This window comes from Heliangelus exortis, chromosome 1 (assembly GCF_036169615.1).
Source record: "Heliangelus exortis chromosome 1, bHelExo1.hap1, whole genome shotgun sequence".
Lineage (NCBI taxonomy): Eukaryota > Metazoa > Chordata > Aves > Apodiformes > Trochilidae > Heliangelus > Heliangelus exortis.
In genome coordinates, this window is record NC_092422.1 from 64,290,775 (window position 1) to 64,316,100 (window position 25,326).

The window sequence follows — 25,326 nt, forward strand, 5'->3', positions numbered from 1 at the left end:
ACCATCCTGTGCACTGGTATGAACAAAGCCTTAGCAAACTAAGCACTGACTGCACATACTGGGTCAAACCTTGCTAAACCTGTTTTGAATGTATGAACACTGGAGTGCCATATGGAAAACTTCAGCAATATAAACAAGACTATATTTCTACCTCTTCTTTTGGATAGTAGATCTCTCTGATCAGCAGATCTCTTGGTAGAAAAAAAAAAGGCATATTTTGTCTCTCTCACTCTCAACCCAGATCTTCATCCTGGCTACAGAGATGTTCCATGCATTCCTAGTGTATTCCTAGTCCTCAGATGATCTGCTGCACATCTTGAGTTGCAGAAAGACCATCAGATTTTAACATATATATACATACATATGTATGTAATATATATATATATTTTTAAAAATCAAAGACCAAATGATACATTACCTTCACTAGGTAGTTTTAGAGGTCTTTGTTTTGCGCATCTCATTCAAAACTGTACAGGATGAATACAGCTTCTAGATATTCTGCCAGCTCTCACCTCTGAAAGGGTAGCTTGTCCTGTCAGTGAGAATTTAAGATATTTAAGCAGCTGTTGCAATTCCTGCTTCTTTGGCACCTGAGCTTTGGTATCCAAAGAATATTGATGACTGATACTGGGCCACATCATGGGATCTTATGCTCCTCTTTTCATGGCAGTGACTAGCAAAGTTTTTATATGAGATTGAACCAGTGATTTTTTTTTTTTTTTTTTTTTTTAAATCTTTCTTAACTGTAAGAAAAGATCCTTGACAGGATTTGAAAACTTCATATACCTGAGACAAATTTAGTATTTCAGTACAAAGATAAAATTCAGGATTGTTTTCCTTTCTCAGGCACTAGATTTGAAACACTTAAATGCTTTTCTGTCTGTAAGATACCTGTAGGACACAGAGGCTACATTTAGCTTTAGTAACGTTAGGCAGCTATATTATGGCAATATTCTTCATACCTATTTTTTTTTCTTCTTTTCATCTTTCATATTTCCTCTATCTAACTTGAACTACTTGCATCAGAGCTGAAAGCAGACACTGTATTCCTGAAAATAATTTTTTTTCAGATGCATTTGTTGAACTCTTGACAGATTTTATTACCTTTTTCCACAGCTTTATTTATAGCTGTATACAAATGTAACCACTGGAAAGCTCTGCTGCACTTTTATTCCTTAGGGGTTTTTCTTTACTGCATAAATATCCAAAAATAGGTCCAAATGCTGCTTTAGTGACTGCTTTATCTCATGTGAATTTGAATGTCTTGTATATAGGTAATTATATTCATATGTACTTTTACAATATCCAGGCATATATGCTTGCTTTGCCTTTTCTGGAGGCTGTTTAATTCTGCATTGTTTGTTAATTATTCAGGATTATCATAGAAGTAGAATATTTTTAATTTAAAGATCAAATAAAATTGTAGAAATTTGTAAGCAATGAGATGACGACACTTTGCAGATTGTCACAGTTGTTTCACAGGGATCTTGTTTCTTTTCTTGGAAGATGCTTTTGAATTAATTAAGATTTACAGTGTATTTAATGAAAAAGTTAAGATCTGGACAATCTAATAGCTTAGATAAACAACATTGCTTAAAATGTACAATTGATGGCTAAATTTCTTCTTTCTTTCCCTGTACTGTCTTTTCTTGATTTTGTAATATTTTGATACTCTGCATCTTAATTTTCTTCTTTAGTGGCTTGTGAAGGAAAAAAAAAAAATCTTTGATATTTTAGTGCCATCTTTGCTTGTATTTGCATTTCTCTTCCTAAGACTGACTCTTTTTGACACCTGAAATAGAAAGTTAACCTAAACAAGGGTTTGGTCTGCTAAGGCAAGGTCTGAGATTCAGAGAATCCTTGAGATTGGAATGGACCTCTGGAAGATCATCCACTCCAATTCTCTTGCTCAAAGTAGGGTCAACTGCTGAAAGCTTGTGCCTTTTACAGAGCACTTCAGTATGTGTCTTGAAAATTACAGCTTTAAAATAGCTAAGGTTACAAGGCAAGCTTCCAGAACAAGAAAATAATACAATTGCATTGCTTGTGCAGTGTATCATGGCATTCCATCATGTTTTACTTGCCTTTTTTTTATATTGTTTGGTTTGGTTTGGTTTGGTTTTTGGGGGGCTTGCTAGGTTTTTTGTTCTTTGTTTTTGTTTTGTTTGCTTTTTTACTCAGTTTGGAAAACTTAATGTGAAAATGAAGCTTTTCACTAGCCAGGTGCCAGTACTGATGCATCCCAGTCTGTAGCACTTTATGTTCCCACAGTCCAGTGTTTTTAGCACTTGTGATCACATCACAAGTGGGTGGTTGAGTATAAGAGTGGTGCTTAATGGCAAACTAAGGAAAACCTGGTTTGTGATGTATCCAGTATCACTAAATAAGTTGTTGCAGGAGGGGGGGTGAGACAGGAAGTAAAAGCAGGGACAGGAATCCCATGCTTTACAATGGAACTGTCTGAACTTCAAGGCTATTTTTGTTTCTTCTAGCAGTGCTATATCTTGATACTGGTAGAATAAAAGACTGTGTCTTGTATGGTCTGATGGGAAGTGTTTGTATGCTTGCTGTGCCTGTGTAACAGCTTGGTTCTGATGCTCTTTGGACTTGGCTGTGTTGCTTATTTAGATTTTATATACATGGATTAGAACCAGTTCTCAGTTTCTGATGGTGATACAGGTCCTGGGTGCTGCTAAATGACATTAAGAAGCAAAATCTAAACCAAAGACAACATTTTTCACTTGATTCCATAGCTAAACTATGGGCCTTGTTGCTACTGGATATTGTGAAATATGAGCCTATGGAGTCTGAAATGAATCAGACAAATTGACAAAGAACAGATTCAGGACAAGGTATTAAATATAATGATATTGATACCACTCAGGCCTGGGAATTATAAATTGTTAATAAGAACTGGGAAGTGTATGAAGGGAAGGAAGGTTAATTCTGTACATAGCCTGTTTATTGTTCCTCTACATTGTAGTGGTGTGATTGCATCTCAGGTACTGTGTGCAAGTACTGGTTTGGGTGCCTCAGTATAGGAAGGCCAGCAAAATGTGTCCAAGAGTGTGTCCAAAGGAGGGTGACCAAGATGGTGAAAGGCTTTGAGGGCAAAACTTGAGATCACTTGGTTTGTTCAGCCTGGGGAAGAAAAGCTGAGGGCTGACCTTATTGCAGAGTCAAGGGAGGAGCAGCAGGAGAGCTGCTGATCTCCCCTCTCCAGTTGCCAGTGGGAGGATGTGAGGAAATGGAATGAAGCTGCATCATGGGAAGCTCAGATTGGACATTAAGAAAAAGTTCCTCACTAAGAGGTTTCTCAGTCACTGGAACAGACTCCCTAGGGAAGTGGTCACAGCATCAAGCCTGTCAGAATTCAAGGAGTCTGGAAAACACTCTTAGTCATACACTTTAGGTTTAGGCTGTCATGTAAAGAGGAGTTGGACTCAATGATCCTTATGGGTCCCTTAAAGCTTGAGATGTGCTGTGATTCTATGATTACATCCCTTTTTTTATGCATCTGCCACTGGTTAAGATAGTAGATAGATCTTTGGTCTAAAATGTCATGGTTTTCCTTACATTTTGAGAAACAGTCCCACCTTCTGTCATTCTTCCAAATGTGAAATAGTTAGGATTTAACAGTAAGAAAGGGTTAATTCTTAAAGGTAGAAATCTTGATTTTTGTCTGATAGTTGGCTACCTGTTAACTTTCTAACCTTTTGTTTGCTGGCTAATACATTTTACTACTTTGTGTACACACTTTGTGTGTACACAAATAAAAATCAATAAAGATTGGAAAGTCCATTGCTGCTCTGGTTCTTTGTGTTTATTATGAATAATAATGTTTGTTCAAACAAACTGTAGAATAATTGCAAATTTGAAATGCAGCCTCACCTAAACTAGAGTAGGTACTTCAGAGAATAGGTGGGGCAGCATCTTGTAAAAACTAAGGAAATTGAAGGACTTATTTCAGTAGAAGTCTGAAAGTTTGGTTTGTTCCACAATGGACTCTGTTTACTTTTAGAGATTCATCAAAGCACTCTATATGTGTCCCTCATCAATACTGCTGATACAAGGAGTTAAACCTTAAGTGTTGCCATGTTCACAGGCTTCTGACACTCTATAGACCTCATAAGGTGAAATTGTCTTGCTGAAAGTTCAGATGGGCTCAAGCAGATACTGGCGAAGTACCCTGAGGAACAATAAATACAATCTCATCTGTCTCAGGAAGTAATTTGAATTGAAGGTAGTCAAAACATGGATGATAACAGGAGAGAGTATTGTGGATACTTTTCCTATTCTCATTTTTTGCTGTGTATCTGTCCATGGCTGCCACTGCTGGAAGCAAGATGCTGAGCTGGATCAGTCTTTGGTCTGATCTGGTATGAATGAAAACAGGAAGATGTCTTGCTCCAAGTGTTCTTACTTTTTCTCAGAGATCACTGATTTCATATGGCTAAGCAGAAAGATCTGAACTGATACTCTAATAACAACCCCTATTTAGGTCTTTCTTTAGTTCCCAGAGATCCACCAAACAAGACAAACTTGTTTTTAGGACTCCATGTGATTCATTGATAAGATGCATCTTTGTGGCTGGCACTGTTAACTCTTCCTATCACATTTTTGCATCAATTCCTTTAATCTTCAGTGTTCCTTTTCATTCTAAAAGTGGCATCTCCTTTTGCACAGTGCTGATGCAGTGATTGTTGGTTCAGAAGGAAGGTTACCTACTAAACCAGAAGTGGTACTTGCCATATCTCCTTTCCTGTGCAGGTAGAGCAGACCATCCTGACTTTGTTTGATAGCAACAGAGGTCACAATATGAGGTTGGAAGTTCATATCTCTTTAATGTGAATCCATTGTGATTGCAGCTCTGGCTGGGAAGCTGCCAACCTTTTGCATGAAGGACACAAACAAATAAAGGGAAGTAGAAAAAAACCCACAGCCCTCTTTTTTTTTTTTTTTTGGTGCATTCTCTATAAAAGTGTGAAGGTGGTTTGTTTTCTTTTTAAGCCAGGCTTCATGGTGTATCTGTAAAATAGGTCAAAACTACAGTCACTCTAAGGAACATAGGAGATTTGTACTAAGGCACAGGCTTGTGACCAAATATATGCTTCCAGTTGGCATGAAGTTCAGTATTTATTTTAATCTCTGGAATACTGTGTTTCTACTTGGTGTGGTTATGTGTGTGTGTGTGTGTGTGTGTGTATATATGTATATATGCCTCTGTGTGTGTGTGTGTGTGTGTGTGTGTGTGTGTGTATATATATCTATCTATATATATAAACTAGCATTTTTGTCTGCAGTTACAATGTGGGCTGTTTAACAAATATTTGAGTTATTAATGCTAGATGGGGTAATTAAAGTCTGGCATGCTAACTGCAAATTCAGATTGTTTGTCTTTTTCCTATGGCAACTAAACATCAATTTTGGTATTTTTAATGTATGAAATATTTTATTTTAAAATGTTTCAGTTAAGGATGGCTTTATTGAAATTATTTTTAGGTAGTGATTAGGTCATTGATTTGCAACTGTTACTCACAGAAGAAAAAGTTTGGTCTTACACTCCATTCCAGTAATAAACTGTGAACAATCCATGGGTGTATATAAAAGCTTAGTGATATACTGAAGTCCACATGGACCTGTGAATCTGCCTGTGTGGAACTCACTGCAGGATGAGGTTTTAATTGCAAACACCTTATCTGCTTATTGGAATATCTGTCCAGCACTAGGCATACTAGCAAAATATACATGAAAAATTTACAACAAATGTTTTCTACTTTTATATTGTTGTAGTATTTTGAACCCGATTTGAAGAAACCCACTGTAATTTTTGGAAAAGTGTGCGTCACTGGCATTATGTTGGATTTCATTAAAATAAATCTTTAAAAATAGGAATGGTGATTTTTAAGATCAAAGGGAAGCACTTTTATCAAACAAGATTAGTGGTTCTATAGAAATGCTTGGGAGGGTTTTATTCTCTGTGTGTATAATCCTTTAATGATAATCTGCATTACAAATTCATCAGAAAATATATGAACTGTTCCTTTGTTTCCAGAATTTCAAAGGCAGTTATTTCTGCAGAATTCTCAAGAGCCACAAGAATCTGGGTTGATTTATAAACTGTAAATTTTATGTTGAAAACTGATAAATGGTGTTTCAAATTATTACCTTAGGAAGTATAACAAAGATCAGGATTTTCTGTCACATCTCTCTCTCTTCCTGAAATGCATGTAAATGGCCAAGTGAACCTGGTGAATTATCAGTCAGTTTTGGCAAGTTGGGTGATCTAGACTTTTCTAGAATGTCCTAATTTATATTTTAACCAAAAAGGATTTTTTAGGATCTGTGCATCTTAAAGAATTGAGTGATTGATAGGATTGATAGTGCCCCAAGTTTAATCTCTGATGCCAAAAAACAACCCTAGACAGGAAAACAGTGTGTTCATCGATGTCTGTGGTTGGGGCATCCACCATTTAAATGCAAAGTTTAGGAGCTGTATTCTTGAAAGAAGAGTGCGTGTTCAAATCATGTTTCCCAAAAGCTTTTCTTGGCAATATTTCCTTGGTAATTTCGTATTTTTATTATTATTAATATTATGTAACAATAATATGAAGTACTTCCCACACAAACACTTGATGATCATTTTGTCATTAAGGGCATGAGAGGTTGCAAGAAAATGACAATAGTTGGATTAGAGTTGTCTGTTAAGAGCACATATAAGGCAAATATTTTTCCACTCTGTTTTCAAAAAATTTGTTTCTTTGCCCATTAGACATAAGACAGTTACATGTTTGATATAGTCCTATATTACTCAAATAATCTTACATGCTGACATTGGTTTTCAATTGGTTTTACAGCTAATTCCAATGCTTATTTCATTGTTTTCTTTTAAAACGTGACTCCAGAACTGTTAAATATTCCATTTGGGTTTTTTTGTCTTTTTTTTTTTTTTCCAGACTGATCTTGATTATGTTAACAGTGTTGTTGCAAGCCTGGAAAAAGAGTAAGTTGCAGTTTTAGTGGGGGACTTGTTAATTTATTGGTGGGTTTGTTGTTTTTTTCCTCCAGGTTATAAAAATATTCTGGAAGTATGAGAATTTTTTTTTTTTAATTAGGGATTTGGACTTTCAGATAACAAAGTAATAGATGACAAATTAAGGGGCAGTGATTCCGTCAGTTAAATTGTAAAACAATAAATGGGGTTAGGTTATTAGGTATAACGTAAGCAGATGGGATTGGTTTAACAGTAATGGAAATTTTTAATATCCATGTTACAGCCTTGTATTTTCTACATTCAAAGAGAGATATAAAAAAACCTCACTAGATTCTGAAAAAAAGGTAAATAAATGTTTAGAATCTAGTTAAAATCTGATTACTGGGCAAGAGGCTACACTGCACTCAAGAATATGCTAAGAAAAACAATTTATTTTTTACATACTATTTTCATTTTACATGTTTCATTTGAATAAGTCATTATAGTCACCAAACATAGTAACTGTACTAACAGAATGAGAGGAGATCATCTACAAAACTTGGAATCCCTCATGTGACTTTAGGATGTTTCTGTTGACAGGTTTTCTACAGAGATCAATTCTGGCTTGGTGGAAGTAATAGCCCCTCCTGCAACTTACTATCCTGACTTGACAAACTTGAAAGAGACATTTGGAGATTCAAAAGAGAGAGTGAGGTTAGTTTATTCCTCCAGATCTTTTCCTGTCTCCTCCCACACTTCTGTTGTTTATGAAACTGCAGTGGGTTGTGAATTCTTGAAATGGTTTCTTATTGTTATTCTCAAAAGTGTGGGGATGCTAAAAGTGCTCTGTGAATTCATCTCATTCTTATCTGCATGCTGTTCTGTGCATGGTCAGAGAGCCCAATGCTAAGTTTGGTTCAGTTCATTTAGTGTAGAATTTAGGGGGGACAATTGAGACTTGACATACTTTTTTGCTGTATCTAAACTTTTTTCTTTACTGTTTTTCTTCCCCAAATTCTTCCTGAAATATGGCCTAGAGCCCTGTAATTCCTGCTGAATTACCATTTAAAATGTGTATGTGTGTTTAGTGAAATGTCAGGTAGTTCTCACAAAATCAGATTCAAGTTCAGTTTTATGTCTGTGTAAAAGTGTAAGGTGGAAGCTTTGCTTCATTCTTCTCAGAGAATTTCCTGAGGGAACAATGCCAAAAGCAGCTGTCCTAACATTTCACTGATTCATAGTGAGATTTACTTTGCACTGTTAACATGTATGGTTGAAATAGCTTTTTTTTTTTTTTTTTTTTTTTCATAATCCTTAAGCTTTTAATTTAATTTCAGATGGAGAACAAAACAGAACTTGGATTATTGTTTTCTTATGATGTATGCCCAGAAAAAGGGAGTTTATTACATTCAGGTAAATTTCTCTTCTTTGTTTTGAGACATATTTTCAAATGATTCTCCAGAAATTATGCTGTTGGACACATCAGAAGGACATACACAGAAGAGAGAACTTACTTCTGAAGTTAAAGGAGGGCATTAAGTATGAAGGTTATGGCATATGAGGAAGTAATTTGTGGGGAACACTGTCTTTGAAGGAGAAAGTAATTTGTCCTATTTGACTTATTTTAATCTTAAGATGCTTAGTAGGAATATTGAAGGAATGCAAACAGTTTAACTGTCTTTTTTCTTGTATCCCAAATGAGTTACCATTGCCTAGGCAAAAAGCACTAGTGTAGTTTTGAGTAGAAATCAAGCTAATACTTTTTGTTACTTTCCCTTGAAGGCACGTGCAGGGTCACTTTGTTAAGACCTTTGTGTATAGACACCTTTTCAATGTGTTTTCTTATTTCTTTTGTAAAGAGGTTTCCAAGAATATAGTTTAGCAATTCTTAAATTTTTGTTAGCTCAAAAGTGCTCCTGTCATGACTCAGTGCTTTGAAGTAGAAGTGTTACCTACAGTTATTGCAGATTCAGAAAGTAACTTACACTTATAATCTGTATTTAGGACTGTGTCCCTTGGGCGTAAAGCCCCACTCATTTCAGCAAGTTTTTTCTCTCTGCTTTTGGAGAGCTGTTGGAGACTCAGCTCTTCTGAAAGCTTCACAACTGGTAACATGAGACACACTTTTTGAAACTAGGCAGTTGCCTAAATATTAGTACCAGCCTGGAGAAAAAAAAAAACATGAGTGCAAAAAGAAACAAAAGAAGAAGAAAGGACAGGATAATCAGGGTCCTTAAAGCGGTTGCCTGTGCTCTGTATGAATTAAAGGGATTGTAGCACCACATCTTGGCAGTTCTGCTGCCTGAACTAGATGATTAATTTGGACTATGCACCCGTTCTTCTGTTGGACTGCTAAAGCCAGGTGAAATGAATCTCAGCTCTGGTGCAGAGATGTCTCTTGTCTCAGAGGAGAATTTTTTTTCCGTGCTGTTAGGTGTATGAGTAAACAGTCACATTTGCATACAAATAATAGAAACATTCTACTTGTTCTCCTTGTTAGACTAAGTCTAACATTATTTCATGGATGGTTTTTCTCTGGAGAGAGAAAAGTGATGTTCTGAAGTTATTGCTGTAGATACATTTGTGGATTCTTACTACAGAAAGATTCTGGATTTGTGTTGTTGTTTAACCCAGCAGGGTTAAAGAGAGAACACCATTCAGCTGTTCTCTCACTTCCTCCCCAGGAGGATGAGGGAGAGAATTGGAAGAAAAAGTAAAAACTCATGGGTTGAAATAAGGACAGTTTAATAGGACAGAAAAGGAAGGGAAAAAAAAGAAATATATATATATGCAGAAGAACTGATGCACGAAGCAGTTGCTCACCACCCACTGACCAATACCCAGCCAGTTCCTGAGCTGCCACTGCTGCTCCCCAGCCAGCTCCCCCCAGATTTATTGTTCAGCATGGCATTATATGGCATGGAATATCACTTGAGCCAGTTGGGTCAGCTCTCCTGGTTCTGTCCTCTCCCAGCTTCTTCTGCACCCTCAGCCCCCTCACTGGCAGCACAGTATGAGAAGGTAAAAAATCCTTGACTTAGCGTAAGCACTGCTCTGCAACAACTAAAACATCAGTGTGTAGTCAACATTCTTCTCAATCTCATTTCCAAAACACAGTATTACACCAGCTACTAGGAAGAAAATTCACTCTATCCCAGCTGAAACAAGCTCAATTAGCTCTCCACAAGAAGACAGACTGTGATCCTTACAATAGTTATTCTTGGCCATTGCATCTAGTTTTCATAGCAGCACTTGCATTAGAGATATATATCTATGTGTTAGCAATGTATTATAAGTCAGTATTTCCTACCTGTACATTTTTTCTATTGCTTTGCTGGTGCTTTTTAAAATTTATGTTGATATCACTGCTGCTTTCCTTCTAGCTTGAAGATGATATCGTTGTCAAGCAGAATTATTTCAGCACAATAAAAAATTTTGCACTTCAGCTCGCTTCTGAAGATTGGATGATTCTAGAATTTTCTCAGCTGGGTTTTATTGGTAAGAAAATTTTCTCTTTAGTAATTTGAAGGAACACAGTCATCCTCAGACTCTGTGAATTAATAGTGATCTGACTTCAAAGCTATCTTTTTTGTGCTAGAAATAGACCAAAAAGTAGAAAAGAGCAGAAATTTTAGGAGATGTAGTTTAACTCCTGGAGGTTTTTTGATCTTTTTTCAGTTGTTTCATATAATTTCTTATCACTGCGGCAAACTCAAACTGCTGGAAAAGATGTTTTAATAACCAAAATTTAATCAATTTGTAAAAATAATAAGAGTTGAATTGCAAGCAATGACTTAGACTACATTTAGCTGCCATTAAAACAAAAATGTCATTAAAAGACAACTGACTGAAATAAAAGAAAAAATCATGAAAACTAACTTCACCTAAAATAACTTTGTTGGTGTTTGTGCCAAAATTTCCAAGGATCACCAGGCATCAGTTTGTCTTGCTTGCAAGGCCTGTTCTTTTCCTTTCTACTCCAACAAGGACAAATGATGACAGGCTGCTCCTTCTTAAGTGTAATTAGAGTTTCTCTCTCATTAGCAATGAACAACAGTGTGAGAAGCTAACACTGCAGCTCGGGCTGCTGTGGATTGGCTACCATGGTGCTGTTGAAATTATTTTCTATTTATTTGCTTTTACACTAATATGTATCTATTGAGAAGTGCTGAACTTAAAAGCAATGAAAAAAGTTTTGGAAGGATTTTACAGAACAAAAGGTTATTTCATTACTGCACTGGTGTCTCATGATCTGTTTAAAAGTGCTGAGCTGGAGATATGCAAGGAAAAATGAAAAACTGTCGTACTATGGAGATTCCTGTATCTGGTTAACACAAAGGATTCCAATGCAAAGGCTGTAAAGGGAGCTCAGAACAGGAAGAAAATTATACATATAGATATAATGCTGTCCTGAGTTTTGTCATTCTCTTGGAAGTTCTTGTTTTTGTTTTGGACCTACTTTCTAGAGATTGGTTTAATTTTTTAGCTCAGTGACCCTTACCAGTTGCAAAGAGTGGGGATGCATCTAGATTGCAGAACTGAGAAGGCTGGCACTGTGTGAGTGGCAAGCACTATCCTGCTTCCAGTTCAGCATCAGGTGTGCTGCTGAGGCAATCATTCCCTGATTTTCATGGTCTCGGAGATTCCCTGAGTTGAAAGGAAAACAATAACTATTGTTATAACTAAACATGCTATGCTAAGGTACAAAAAGGTGCTTTGTACATTTGGCTGTCAGTCAGAACAGAACCCCAAAAAGCAATGGAGGGAAAATGGGCAGAGGGAAGTCACCTTATTTATCTCAACATCACAACTGATCCACTTCATTTCCTTGGGCTACCAACAGAGATGCCCTGTTGTTGAAGTAGTTATGGTTTTGTGGCCTCAGAGAAGGGTGAAAATGGAAATGCAGCTGCCTATCTTGAAGAAATGAACATTTAAATAATTTTGTTGAGCTTTTGCCCTAAATAAGCTTGTCTCTTCTGTTGGGGAGCCCTTTGCAACTCTAATTCTGTAGCTGTGGGGACTGGTTAAATACCAACCTCTGATTGGGCTTTGTTTCTACTTTCAAACAGTTAAACTTGAATTGTTGGCTCAGTTGGGGTTAGAGTTTTAAGCTCTGGTCCTAATTGCACTTAAAATATAAATTCTGTATCAAGTTCCTGAGCTATAGAAGTAATTTACACTTATTCTACATTTGCTTAATTAATTAGTAGAGTGCTTACAAAGTCTGACATGTCAAAATGGGCATAAAACCAGTTTAGGGCATGCACTGTCTACCCCATGTAGATGTATTTCAGATCACTTATTATTTATGTATATGACACCCCTTTCAGTTCTCCATGGTGCTGTAAAGGGCACAGTGCCCAAGCCAGAAAGGGTAGGTATGTAGTTCTTAATACCAAGATTTGGCTTAATCACCTGGGCAGCTGTTTAAAAATATTTTAAAGTTGTTTTCTATACTATCTATATACTTTCAGTGTTGGCTCTGAAAATAATTGTATTGAATTTAGTTGCTGTCTCCTGCCACTTGCATCTCTGTTGTTTGTACCTTGTATCATATTTGCTTCCCTCCTTTTAATTAGATTATATCAGCAGAATTTCAAATGCATTTAGCTACACATATAAATGTTGCTTTTCTACTTGGAAAATTAGGTTATTTTTTTCCTTCTGATTTAACTACTTATCCTGCTTTTAAGTTTGGAGACAAAGATCAGGTTTCATGAAAGTGAGTGAAATTTCTGGCTTTGAAACATATTGGCGAGCTATAACCATATATTGCATAGATTTTTTTTCTACAAGTAATGTAGATTTTCCTCATCTATGGTCATTTAGTGATGTGGAAACCTGTGGAGAAGAGCAAAAGTAGTTGTTTGTAATGAGGATGAGTTGTATGTGTAGTTGTCTATGAGAAAGTAGAGTACTGAATTGTCTAGATGCTGCTGGTCAAGAAATAATCTCTAAAAAAAAGAGGTGTTGACAATTTGTTGTACTGGAAACCTTGATCAACTTGCAAGTTCTGCTAGGTAGAAATGTTTTCTTTCAGAGTGTATTTCTGAACTGAAAATCTAATTTATGCAAGTACTACATGAAGAAGTGGCAAATGCAGCTATGTAGGCCGACAGCAGGATTATAGAATTCTGTCACCTCTGCCATACAGCAGAAGTTGCTTGCTTTCTTTTTTTTGATCCTGAAAGCATAGTCTTAAGTGCTGTCAAGTATCTAATAAATAATGGGTGAGATATGTGCTGTTTCTCTAAGAAGCTCTATGAAGATCTATCTTCTGCTCTTTTGGATTTTGGCTTGCACTGTGGTCCTTGACACAATGTAGGAAAGTCCTGCTGGCTTTTTATGAGAAATATTGGTTTGTCTTCCAGTTGCTCATGAGCTGAAGTGTTTTCCAAAGGATCTGCAGCACTCTGAGCTGTAGCTAGCATGGCAGCTGCCACAACCTTTTAATAGAGTGGCCTGAAATCAGCCTTTTGGTTGTTTTATACAGTTCCTCTGAATCTTACTGTGCCCTGATGTTTTAAGGCCTATTGTTCTGATTATTTTAAGTTTTTATGATTACAGTTTTGCTTAAGCTGTCCACATAGTTGACGCTTGGAGAAGAGTTGATCAATTAAATATTTGAGATTTAAATAGCTTCAAAGACTTCTTGGTTTTAATGCCACTAATTTGCATATCATTAACAGGGGAAACATTGAAATCTTCAACTCTAGTTAGAATATGCGCTTGCAAGTATAAAATTATTGTTGGTGTTGGTAAAAACAAAAACATTTAACAGGAATGTTTATGCAGAAGAATGAAAATTAATTATTTAGATATTTGCAGTTCAGAGAACTGTAGAAAACAGTTTTTAATTTTGTATATGTCTTGCACTGGCTAACAAAATACTGAGAGGGCCGGAACAGTTTATGAAGGATAGCATTTAAGTGGACTGGAAATCAGATAGAAGTCTTGGCAGAGCACAATAAAGAGCAGAAAGTATTCCACAATTTTTTTTTTTTTTTCAGTCCTGGCTCTCACCTTTATCAATATGGATAAATAATATGGAGAATGTCCTCTACATTTAGTAAATTTCTAAGGATTTGTCTAGCAAGATTTTACCTTTGAGTCTAAATTCTTGGGGATTTTGAAGTTTCTTTCCAAGGGCAGTTTGGATGCACCCAGAATCTGAAATCTCTGTTTTCTCAGCAGAATCTCCTTGATTTATATCTATTCTCATACACTGTATCAAGTGCATGACCACGGTGCAGGATGAGCCATTGCTTCAGTTCTTGCACAGTGTCTTTTGGTTTGAGGCAGTGTGTGCTGAGTGCACCTCACGTCTCCTTGGCTTGATGATTTTTGACTGTATTTTGGGGATGGCCAGAGGGCAATCTGTGTGCTGGATTCAGATGGAATCTCACTGGCTCCATGACACTTTCTTCATTGTCACGGCTTAGCAGGTTGGGTGGACCACAAACCTAAGGACAGAATTCCTCTCTATTCCGACCCCTGCAAAGGGAAGATAAAAGGGGAATAAAGACCGGAGTCTTAAGTTGGAAAATGAAAGCAATTGGATACAGATTCACTGACCCAAGGGAAAGGTAATAACATAAGGGATAAAGTAACAAAGAATATAAATACATATACACATATATATATATACACACAGCCCAATAGATATGGGCTCTGATGAGCAGGTGGCAAGCTGGTGATAAAGGACAGCAGCACAGCCAGCAGCAAGTGGAAAGAAAAGAGGGTGGAGCTGCTGACTTTCCCCATCTTTATAGAGTATGGCAGGAAATGGGAGGGACTAGATCCCTCCCTTTGCATTCTACACCTCTGAGAGTCCAAAAGCCCTCCCTCTTTGGTTCCTCCTGTTCATACAATGATGTTCACACAGCTGTATGGGAGACAACAGGACTGCAGGACCTCAGCTGATGCTGCTTCTTGTGGCTCCGCCGTGGCTGTCGCTTAGGGAAGCCAGGCTGCTGCTGCTACTGTCACTTAGGAGGCTACGAAAGGGCTTTGTTTCTTTGGATTCAGAGGGTCTGGGATGTTGAACCTCTGGAGTAGGAGTTGCAGGGCAGTGAGAGATACAGAGGTAGGAAGTGCAGAGGCCTGGTTTTGAGCTGGTGTAGGAAGCATGTTCTGGAGGAGAAAGGCAAACATTGATCCATGGCAATACTGCTGTGCTGTGCTGTGCTGGTGGTGTCCTGAGACAGAAATAACAAATGAGGGGTGATGTGTTGTACTGAAGGGCAGGGAGCTGGGGGAAGGTGGTACCAAGCTGGGTGTGGAAGGTGGTGACAGCATTTTTGCAGGTAATGTGTAGCTGTCTGTCTTTGGCTACTGAAGAGAGCTGAGGGCTTGTCTGCAGAGCAGGGTATTGCCTGTTCTTCCTTGCTCCAGTGATCATTATGAATTACAATGAGAAGGTTTTTGCAGCACTGTTGAACCCTTCCACTGTGCTGGGCAGTATAATTTAGAGAGGCTATTTGGGTCTGAAGATGCTAGTGCAGATACAGACAGCTAATTTTTACCTAGAGTATTGTGTTTGGTTGCAGTTGGATGTATTACGGTTTTTTATTTGGTTTTGTTGTTGGTTTGTTTTTTTTCCCCAGTGAATTGTGTGACATCATTGTGTTAAGTGGAATATTTCCCAAGTCCAGGATGGTTGACTGAGTGGTTGACAGTGGTATATCATTATAGGCCCAGAGGATGGTATCTCTGGTCCTATACGAATTTGCAGTATGGAAGTAAATAATTTGATACCTTGTTTCCATTTTAGAATAATTAGAATTCCAAATTAGAATAATTTAAATAAAGAAAATGAATAAATTCCTACTCTGACCTTCAGTCATGTTCTCTGCTTATGTAATTGTACATAAGGATCCTGTACCTTAATGTTCAGGCTTTAAGTGACGTGGGCTCTAAGTGTCTTTTCACCACAGACGACAGCTGAAGACTGTAATCTTTGTGCTCCTCAGAAGAAAAAATAGATAGTGTTCTATTGCTCTGTCCTTGAGTAGAAGAGTAAAAGGATTCCAGAGCAGCATTCATGTACATCCCTTCTGGAAGAGTGTTTAAATGGTCTCTTCAGTCAGCCTGAACAATAATGTGGGGATGTTTTTGTCTTCTGGGTCTCATGGTGCATCTCTCTGACACCATGTGGGAAGATCCAGTTCTTGTGGAAGTAGGTGTTGACTGACAGACTGCCTCAGCAGGTGTGATCTGGAAACAATGGATTCAGCCCCATAAACATCCCAGAAACATCTGATGAGTCCCATTTTATGTTTATTTAAGGTTATGCTTATGTTTATTTAAGGTTTCTCATGTTTTTCTCTTCTCCTGCCCGAGGCTATTAAGAGTAGTAGGCAGAGGTGGATCACCAAGAAAACTGGAAGCTCATTTAGTTGGAAGACAAGCTGAAAGAGCTGTTATTCTACATTAGTATTTTACACATTATACAAATAATGATTGCTTCTTACCAATTTTTAAATATTTATTTCCACAAATTATGTTAAACAAATACAACAACAATATGGTATGTAAATAGTAACAATGTGCTAATAAAAATCATAATGTCTTTCTTTTGTCTTGAAAGAAGAAAGATTTGTGAGTTTTCTTGTTTAATGGGAGGATCAAATTTTACATAGAGTATTTTCAAGTGGAGTTGCCTGTTTAAGGACCTCAATGCACAAACACAAGAAATGTCAATGCTTTTGTTTTATAAACAGCAAAATTCAAGGTTTTTGTAAGGCATAACTGATTTACAAATGTCAACTCAATGAATGTCTTACCACATAAATCCACCCTGCTATGTGAATGGTCTGCTTTATGAATATAGGATCATTCCAACCTATCAAATAATTGGGATTTTTGTCAGGTGCTTCTTCTGTATTTGTTGCACTTCTTCTTGATGTAGAACTCAGACCCCTCCAAATTAATTTCAGAATTCCAGAATAAGCATTATTTCATTGGCTATTTTGTTACTTAGTTTCGTATAAGTCATAAAGAACTGAGATCACATCAGACCTGTTTTCTGGAAAGGACAAGGTCCTTTAGTGATCTCCAAAGTATATGTCCTCTTTCTGAGATAAGGAGGATCTTTGACAAAGGATCTTGCAATTCAAGATCCTGGCATTCTTGAAACAAATCTCCAGATTTAAGAGTCTGATACCAGACAGTGTCAGAGTGTACATAACAGGTTCCTGCAACTTTGATGCTTTCCCTTAAAAAGCATCCCTGTTACTAACACGTCAGCTAAGAACCTGGCATTCTGTATCTGCACTGAAACACTGTATAATATGCCAGGCTCAGTCACCTGGTTCAGTTGAGAAATTTTCTATCTCTGTTAAAACAGGGACTTGAAATCCCATCTCCTTGTTTGCTTGTTTTTATTTATTTTTATGCTGCCTTGCAATAATCTTATATTAATTATGGACTTTAGTGAGCCTCAAAAAGAAAGAGAAGGAACTGATAGTCCACATGTATTTTCACACTGGAAGTGTGTATTTCTCATCACTTAAGTCTTTTTACCTTTTGTGTAGTACTGGTTCAGGGTGATACTTCAGCTGCATGCTCTCTTCTGATTAGATAAATGTGAACATCCTCCTTACTGGATAAGCAAGGCAGACTGCTTGCTCTATTTTATTTCCTCTCAGTCATCTGCTCACCTGGAGTGCTGCACTACTGATAGTATTTAAGCTTAATATGAAACATTGTTTCCTATTTTTATTGTTTGTTATCCAGACTAGCCTATAGAATTCCTTTGTGGCCTTTCCAAAGAGTTTTGTCCTCTTGTAGATGAAAGCAATTCCTATTTTCTGATTTAGTGTGGGAAGTGTTTCTGTCACCTCAGGGAGAAACCTGTTCCTAATGTCTACTCAGGCTGTTCTTCCTACATCACAGAATTGCTGTGGTTGGAAAAGACCTCTAAGATCACTGTCCAACTGTCAGCACCCCCTCCAAAAAATCACCATCCCACTAGAGTATGGCCTGAAGTGCCTCATCTAAATGATTCTTTTAATACCTTCAGGTATGGTGATTCCACCACCTCCCTGGGTAGTCTGCTCCAGAGCCTGACTACTCTTTCAGTGAAGAAATTCTTACATATTTCATCTGAACCTCCCCAGTGCAAATTCAGCCCATTTTCTCTAGACCTATCATTACTTACTTGAGAAAAGAGGCAGGAGAAACTATTAGGACCTCTACCACCAGTAAAACTTGTTATTTAAAAAGCCTGTGAAGGCCTAATAGATTACAGATGGGGAAAAATAATTTCAAACACTCAAGTGCTTTGTGCTAATGTATTGTACAGAACCCCCAAGCGTGGTCACACAGAGGACTTGTATTAGGAAAGAGATTGGCTCTGTTGGACTCTGATCTATTAATCGTACCCCAAGAGCCTGTTCCTGTGTATGTCAGCACTGCTCACACCTCAGCACCATCTGCAGAACTGAATCACTTCAGCTAATGTCCTCCTAAGAGATTAATTACTGTGTAATATCTTCCTCTCTTTCCTCCAGCATTTTTGCCTAGCAAAGTAGAGGAAGACTTCATCTGCAAGTCTGATGATGTTTTCTCAGCCTGCCCTCAAATCTGGAATTGCCTTTGAAAGTTTAGTTGACACTTAATCCCTGGTACAAGCACTTGTCAGTCCACCTTCAGCCATGGACTGATTCACTCCCAGTTGCACGTTGCTCCTGGCATTGGTGTTTTTTACAAGGCAGCTGTCTTATGTGCTGCATTCAGTTCAACAAATAGCCCAGTGTATTGGTCATCTTCCTCTTCAGGCATCTGTATCCCATCTGTATTCCACAACCATGATAAAAGTCGTTCATGTTGATAGGAAATAGACTTTCTTCATCAACATAAGTGTTCTTCTTTTGCCAATGACTCTTTTAAGCCTCACAGTTTGCAAGCTTCCCAAGAATCTTGTTTCATGGTGCCAACCAGAATTCCTTCTGTACTTGACCAAGCAGTCATGGAAGCCTCAAAGTCATGGCAGTACTTGGCAGAGAAGTCCTGCAGTTTTTATTTTGGGGAGGGACTTAGACTTCCTACTAGGCAGCTGTTTGCTTTCAGTGTGGCTAAGTAGAAAATCAGTGTGAATTTGCTGAATGTGCATCTAATTTTTATTTTCAGAAAAACTCTGTTGTGTGTTGTTGCTTTTCTTTTAAATTGCTTTGTCTGTGGTTATGGTCTAGTAGCTTCCTTCCTTCCTTTTGGTTATCTACAGAGAATGATCTGGAGTTAGTAGTAGGTGTTCCAGCTCTGCTTTTTGTACCTAAAAAAGCTGAAATTGTCTGACTGGGCAGATGACACTTGTGACAGCTCTTTGTCTCAGATCCTTGCAGTGTACATGTGGCATGGAGAGTAATAAACATGAATCCATAACTCTTTGTTCTTACAAACTTACAAATTCTGTTCTTAAGGAGACTGTGTTGTTGTATACACTAAACATTTTGCTAGCAGCAAGCTATATTACAACGAATTCTTGTTTGAATAGTTCATTTATTTAGTTTTGCATAGCTAGAAGGTATGGAGCTTTTAATAACATTGAGAATTCAAGTTGTTCATTGCTAATGTCTTGTCTTGGTACAAACTCATTGTCTATTGTCTCACTGATTTCAAAGGACAATGTTCTCTTTAATCTAAATTGAGTTATTCTTAATGTCATCACAGGTAAAATGTTCCAGTCCCCAGATATTACTCTTATTGTAGAGTTCATATTTATGTTTTATAAGGAGAAACCTATTGATTGGCTCCTGGACCATATCCTCTGGGTGAAAGTATGTAACCCCGAGAAAGATGCTGTAAGTTTGTTTTTATTATAAACCTTCTAAAATGTTCTTGTGTTGGTGAATGAGTTGGTTTTGGAGAGCTAGAGGCTTGCATGCTAACTGTGTATTATGGTTACTTCATGTCCTGAAAGATTTTTATCTTTTAAATTATCTTTTAAATAATCTTTTAATTTTAAACTTTAGAGAGACAATTCTCAGAAGCATTATAACTGTTACTGTTTCAGATTTTAGAGATGGATGCAATAGGATGAAAAGCAAAGTCTAGTTAGTTTCCATGTGTAGCCATCCAAAAATAAACACACTGAGGCCCTGCAGAAAGCCATTGCTTGGATTGCAGTCACACAAAATATTCTGGATGGGGAATAAACTTTTGATTTTGGTCTTTCGTTTCTCAGGTAGCAGCCTTGCTGAAAGACTGAATAAACAGGTTCTGTGCAAGAACCTTGAACAGTATTATATTTGAACAGTGATCCTGGTAGATTTCTGGAATGAAAATAATGGAATAAATCTAGGTTATTTTTTGATTCATGTGACATCATGTACTTGCAGTGAAACCTCAGCAACCTGGTGTTGGCTTTATTAATGTGTTGTGGTTTTGTTTTTTTTTTTCTTTTACCCCACCTCCTGTTTTCCCTTCCCTCCATTTCAGAAACATTGTGATCGACAGAAATCTAACCTACGGATACGCTTCAGGCCTTCTCTTTTCCAGCATGTTGGTCTCCACTCCTCTCTAGCGGGGAAGATCCAGAAACTCACAGTTAGTAGCTAAAATTTTTCTTTCTTCCCAGAGCAGGGTGATTAAATAAGAACCTTGGTAGCCTTTGAGAAAACAGGTTTGTTTTTTTTTTTTTACTGACATGTTCAAGCATGTTGTATATTACTCCAGTTGGAATGAAATCTGATGTAAAGTGGTTACTGTCAAGTACAAGAAATGCTAATCTTAATTTATTTTTGTGGATTATTACCAGGGAATTTTATTTTTATTTTTTTGTTTTTACTTTAATGACACATTCATCATCTTAATCAGAAGCAATACAATACACCTAAAAATGAATAAGGTGTTTGTTTCCCATTTGATGCAAGTGTTCAGTGTAACCACTTGGGAAGAGAAACCTAGTAAAATGGCTTATCTGACCAGCATGACATTTGTCTTTCTTTCAATTAGGATAAAGACTTCCTGAAACCATTACTGCATAAAATCCACGTGAATCCACCTGCAGAGGTTTCGACATCTTTGAAAGTCTACCAAGGGCATACATTGGAAAAAACCTATGTAGGTGAAGATTTTTTCTGGGCTGTCACACCAGTTGCTGGGGATTATATCCTATTTAAGTTTGACAAGCCAGTCAATGTAGAAAGGTTAGTAATTACTTACCCTTGCTTTTCTATGTAAAACTGTTTGTTCACCAAGACTGATCTATGTTAGAATTTTGGGCTGTCATAAACTAAAGAGAAAGGATGTGGGGTCTTGAGTTGAGCTCAAACTGCATTTGTTAGTGTTTTCCCTCTGATTATTTTACCATTGTAAATTTTGTCTTGCTCTTTTTGTTTATTTATTTTATATAATCTGGAGCAACGCAATTGAAAACCAGTGCTTCTCTGGCAGTTCATAAGAGAATGGAAAAGAAGCCTACTTGATTCCCTTTGTATTTGGTTGGTCTGCTTCTAATTACAGAGCAATTGTGCAGCATGGTGTGTGGCACAGTGTGTTGTGCCCTGCAGCTTTGGGTTCCTTGATTGTCCAGATGAGAAATCTTTCTGAAGCATAACACAACGTCCCCAGACCTCAAAGCTGGGAGCTCTGAAGGGTGATGTTTTCTAGATGTAGTTTCAAGTCTTGAAAAAAGTCACCATGCTAAGACTCCAAGTTGACCTACTTATAAAAATTAAAATTTAACAAAAAGAAGAAGAAAGAAAAAGGGAAGAGGGTGCTCTTGAAGTACAAATATCTGTGAGGACTAAAAGTGACTTCTCTTTAGCAACCAGGCATATTAAATAAGCAGAACAGAGTTTGCATTTTAGAGTGTAGTCATCCTTTAGCTTTATTGGGACTTATTTACTGTTTTGCATTTTACTGTCTTGCCAATATAGTAGTTCAAGACTTAGAAAATAAATTGTCTGTTCAAGTGCCTGCTCAAGTGTTGCTATGTTAGTGGATTCCTTTACCCCTTGCTTCAGAAGCCTCATGGGTTCTTTTGAGGCCAGTACATATAGTCTGGTAGAGCAAAGTTTCTTTATATCAATTGACTGGATGCTTTTCTTGTGAAGCAGGCCTTTTTCCAGTCCTGAACTGAATCCAATTAGTCAGCTTCTGTGCCTTGGCAGATAATCAGAGGCTAAGTCTTCACCTTGACTTAGTACAGCAGTTGAAGATCAGTAGTTTCTTTGTTGCAGAGTAGTCTGACCTGTGAAACTCACCTTTGTTGTCTGAGACATCAAATTACTCAGTTGATTGCTATGGTTTAGAAGATTTTCCTGGTTAGCTTTTCAAAATGAATGTGCTGAGGAAAATGACTGCCATATCTCCTTGGATTAAATGCAGAATCTTTTTCATCCTGTGCCAGTGGTTAAAAAATACATATTTTTCAACTCAGATATATGGATTAGTAGATTTCTTTTTGATCAAATTTTCCTTTCAAAGTTAGGAAGTAAAAATCATCCAATTTGTGTGTTTGGGTGTTTTTTTAAAGAGAATTACATACATCTATGTTATGAATAGAATAACTGTAAGCAGCAAATGTTGATCTTGGGTGTATTAGAATCAATCAAATGCACAACAGCAATTTTGGAAAGCATTACTAGCAAGTGTTGTAGGTCAATGCTGTTATTTTAAAAATGCCATATGCAGTTCTGATGAAAACATTTTCTAATATAAATTACATTAATGGTGAGGGAATTGAGGGAATGAGTAAGTGTGCAAAAGGTGGGAGGATAGTGTTCATTATTGTGCCCTGGAAAACTGTAGCTAGGTCTAAGCCAGTTACATCTACTTGCTGTATTAAGAATAGTCCCAGTAATAGAGGTTGGTATGATTTTAAAATTTTTGTTGCTTCTATTTATTGAAAAAATGTATTATAGTCATAGAAGAAAGGGAATATCTTGTATTCTGTTGCTTTCTCAAAGGAAGTCCATTGATTAGAATGATGCTGCCTCTTCAGACTTAAGCTTAACATTTTTGATCTACCATTGTCAGTGATTTAAAGGTTTATTATGATTTTAACTTCTATTGTCACAGAGTCTTCAAATGTAGCATCTTGCCTTTCTGAAGTCAGTGACTATTAAGGCTACAGGTTATGTGATTTCAGATTGTTAGGGACTTGCTTTTGTTTGTCAATTTAACTTGAGGAATAACAGATTGAGCAGATTTTCTAGATGAAGGTCAACTAGACCTATAATGTTTCCTGGTATTGAAAGAGTAGTTATGACTTGTGGGCAGAAACACAGAAAAGAGAAAATAAGATCAACCAGAAGGAAAACTTACCTGATGGGGAGGTATATCTGACTGTGGGAAATAAGAGTAGAAAATACACTTTTGAAAGCCATCTTGTTTGTGAAGGCATGCAACAGCTTTCTCTTTTTCTTTTTTTTTTTTTTTTTTTTTTTCCTTCCTGTTTTTTTTAAGTAATAGCAAAGTTATTTGAATTTACAGAAAACTTTTCCACCAAGTCAGCTTGAGGCATAGATACTTAGTAACTCCCACAGTAAATTCTTAATGAACAAATTTTTTAGATGGAAATATTGACCACACTGACTAAATGAATGGCAGGTCTCTTACACTACGACAGAGCACTATCTTGTTCCTATACTGAATTTTCCATGCCAAATGTCTTGCAGAACTGAATTTCATGTTTATGTTGAGTATAGCAGTTAAGTAAATAGCTTTCCTTAAGTCTTAAAATATTTCCTTTTTGAGATCTGAGAGTATTATCAGGGATAACACTGGCAACAATCTCTAAACAATCTCTAAATATAGCTTAAGGTGAGAACTGAGCTCACTTTGCTTGGGGAGAAAGTAACATCTGCGGCAAGACCTGCTTGACAGATCCCTTTTAAATACTGAACAGTCATATAATTGGTGCTTGTTCTAAACCACACCTGGAGAAAAGCATGTGTACATGGAAATTGTTTAATGCTTATTTTAGTAGCAGCCCTTGTGCTGAGTCTTTTTAGGTTTATTCTGAGCAAAAGATCTCCAGCTGCAATGCTGATGCTTAATAGTAAGCTAGAATCTCATTCTTATTTTGCAATAAGAAGATATGTAACTCTCAGCAACACATCCTTGAGAAGGAGCCACTGAATATCCTCTTAAAAAAAAAAATTGTTTTGTTTTAATAAATGAGTAGACTGTTTTCTAAATGCTCAAAACAGCCTACACTGTAGAGATGGTAATTACTGAATTTCTGTTCCCTTAGGTTGTTATATAATTATTGAAATCCACGTTGCTATTTTTGTATGTACACTGTGGTTCAAAGCACATACTTAATTATTAAAACTGGTAGTTATATTTCCCTTATATATAAAGCATTTTTTATTCCTACATTAGGGTCAGTACTGAATGTAAATTCAATTTTCTGTGCAATAAATGACAGGTTCAAGATACTTCTTTTCTTTACACTGGCATCTTCAGGGATGCCAATGAAGAATGTTTTACCTGAGCAGCTCATTGTGGAGAGCTTTCTACTTTGGACATTGCTTTGTTTGAGAGGTTTTTGTATGTAGGAAGCTCTGAAATATAGGTGGATGAGTAGTGAATCTTGAGCAGAGGTAATACATTTTGAATGTGATCCTCTTTTAGAAAAATGCCCAAGTCAAAAACACATCCTAGAAAAACATTCCATTGCAGCACTTAAATGATGCTGATGTCCATCATCAGCACCACATCCATCTCTTTTTTGACTTCCTAAGTTTGAGTCCTCCCTATAGATGTGATTTACACAAATCAGATATTCTTTTCAACCAACCCATGCAGTAATTACATGGAGGAAGCCCTGGGAAGCACATAACCTATCACTGTTTTGATTAGAATAGGGTTATACTTGTCAGTTTTTCTGCAATAGGAATTTAGAATGGATTTTTATAGAAAAAAGGGTTTCAGGTTTTTTTCTGTATAAATTGCTTTCAAAAAATAATAATTTTTTTAAAAGCTGCTGGAAAAGACAAGGATGTGGAAAGCAAAAAAACCCAAGCCACCAAACACCACCTCAACCTCAACAGTGTGGATAGATATGTAAAAATTGGCTTTATATTTTTAAAATATGAGACTCTTCTTTTCATGTAGGAGACTGCCTTATAGCTTTACTTTGTTTTCAAAAGGGTTAGAAGAGTTTGTTTTGGGAGGAGTGTGTTTATTATTTTTTGTTTGTTTGTTTTAATTCCTCCTTCACACAGTTATTATCTCTAATTGCCTCACTTGTTTTGTTCTTTTAGTGAGTTACTGAGTAGTCATCCTAATATTAATAAAGGGATTTTATGAGGTAGAACTTGCTGTCTGGAATTTTGGCTTTAAATTTAAATCTTAATACTTAGACAAACCAACCTATAGATTAAATTTACTTCTTT

The 25,326-nt window shown here is 36.9% G+C and overlaps 1 protein-coding gene across 6 annotated transcripts in view; it reads left to right on the top strand.

Annotated features, from left to right (window-relative positions):
- The window catches only part of MGAT4A (alpha-1,3-mannosyl-glycoprotein 4-beta-N-acetylglucosaminyltransferase A), an 84,865-nt gene that overhangs the window by 41,064 nt on the left and 18,475 nt on the right, over positions 1 to 25,326 (top strand). For all 6 annotated transcript variants that reach the window (XR_011726337.1, XM_071746146.1, XM_071746121.1 and 3 more), the window contains exons 6-12: positions 6,957 to 7,003; positions 7,574 to 7,687; positions 8,311 to 8,386; positions 10,357 to 10,471; positions 19,649 to 19,779; positions 20,417 to 20,524; positions 20,933 to 21,126. Coding sequence is in view for 5 of the 6 variants with exons in the window: in XM_071746146.1 (XP_071602247.1) it covers positions 6,957 to 7,003; positions 7,574 to 7,687; positions 8,311 to 8,386; positions 10,357 to 10,471; positions 19,649 to 19,779; positions 20,417 to 20,524; positions 20,933 to 21,126 (785 nt within the window). In the remaining variant the exon portion in view is untranslated. The remainder of the gene's footprint in view (positions 1 to 6,956; positions 7,004 to 7,573; positions 7,688 to 8,310; positions 8,387 to 10,356; positions 10,472 to 19,648; positions 19,780 to 20,416; positions 20,525 to 20,932; positions 21,127 to 25,326) is intronic.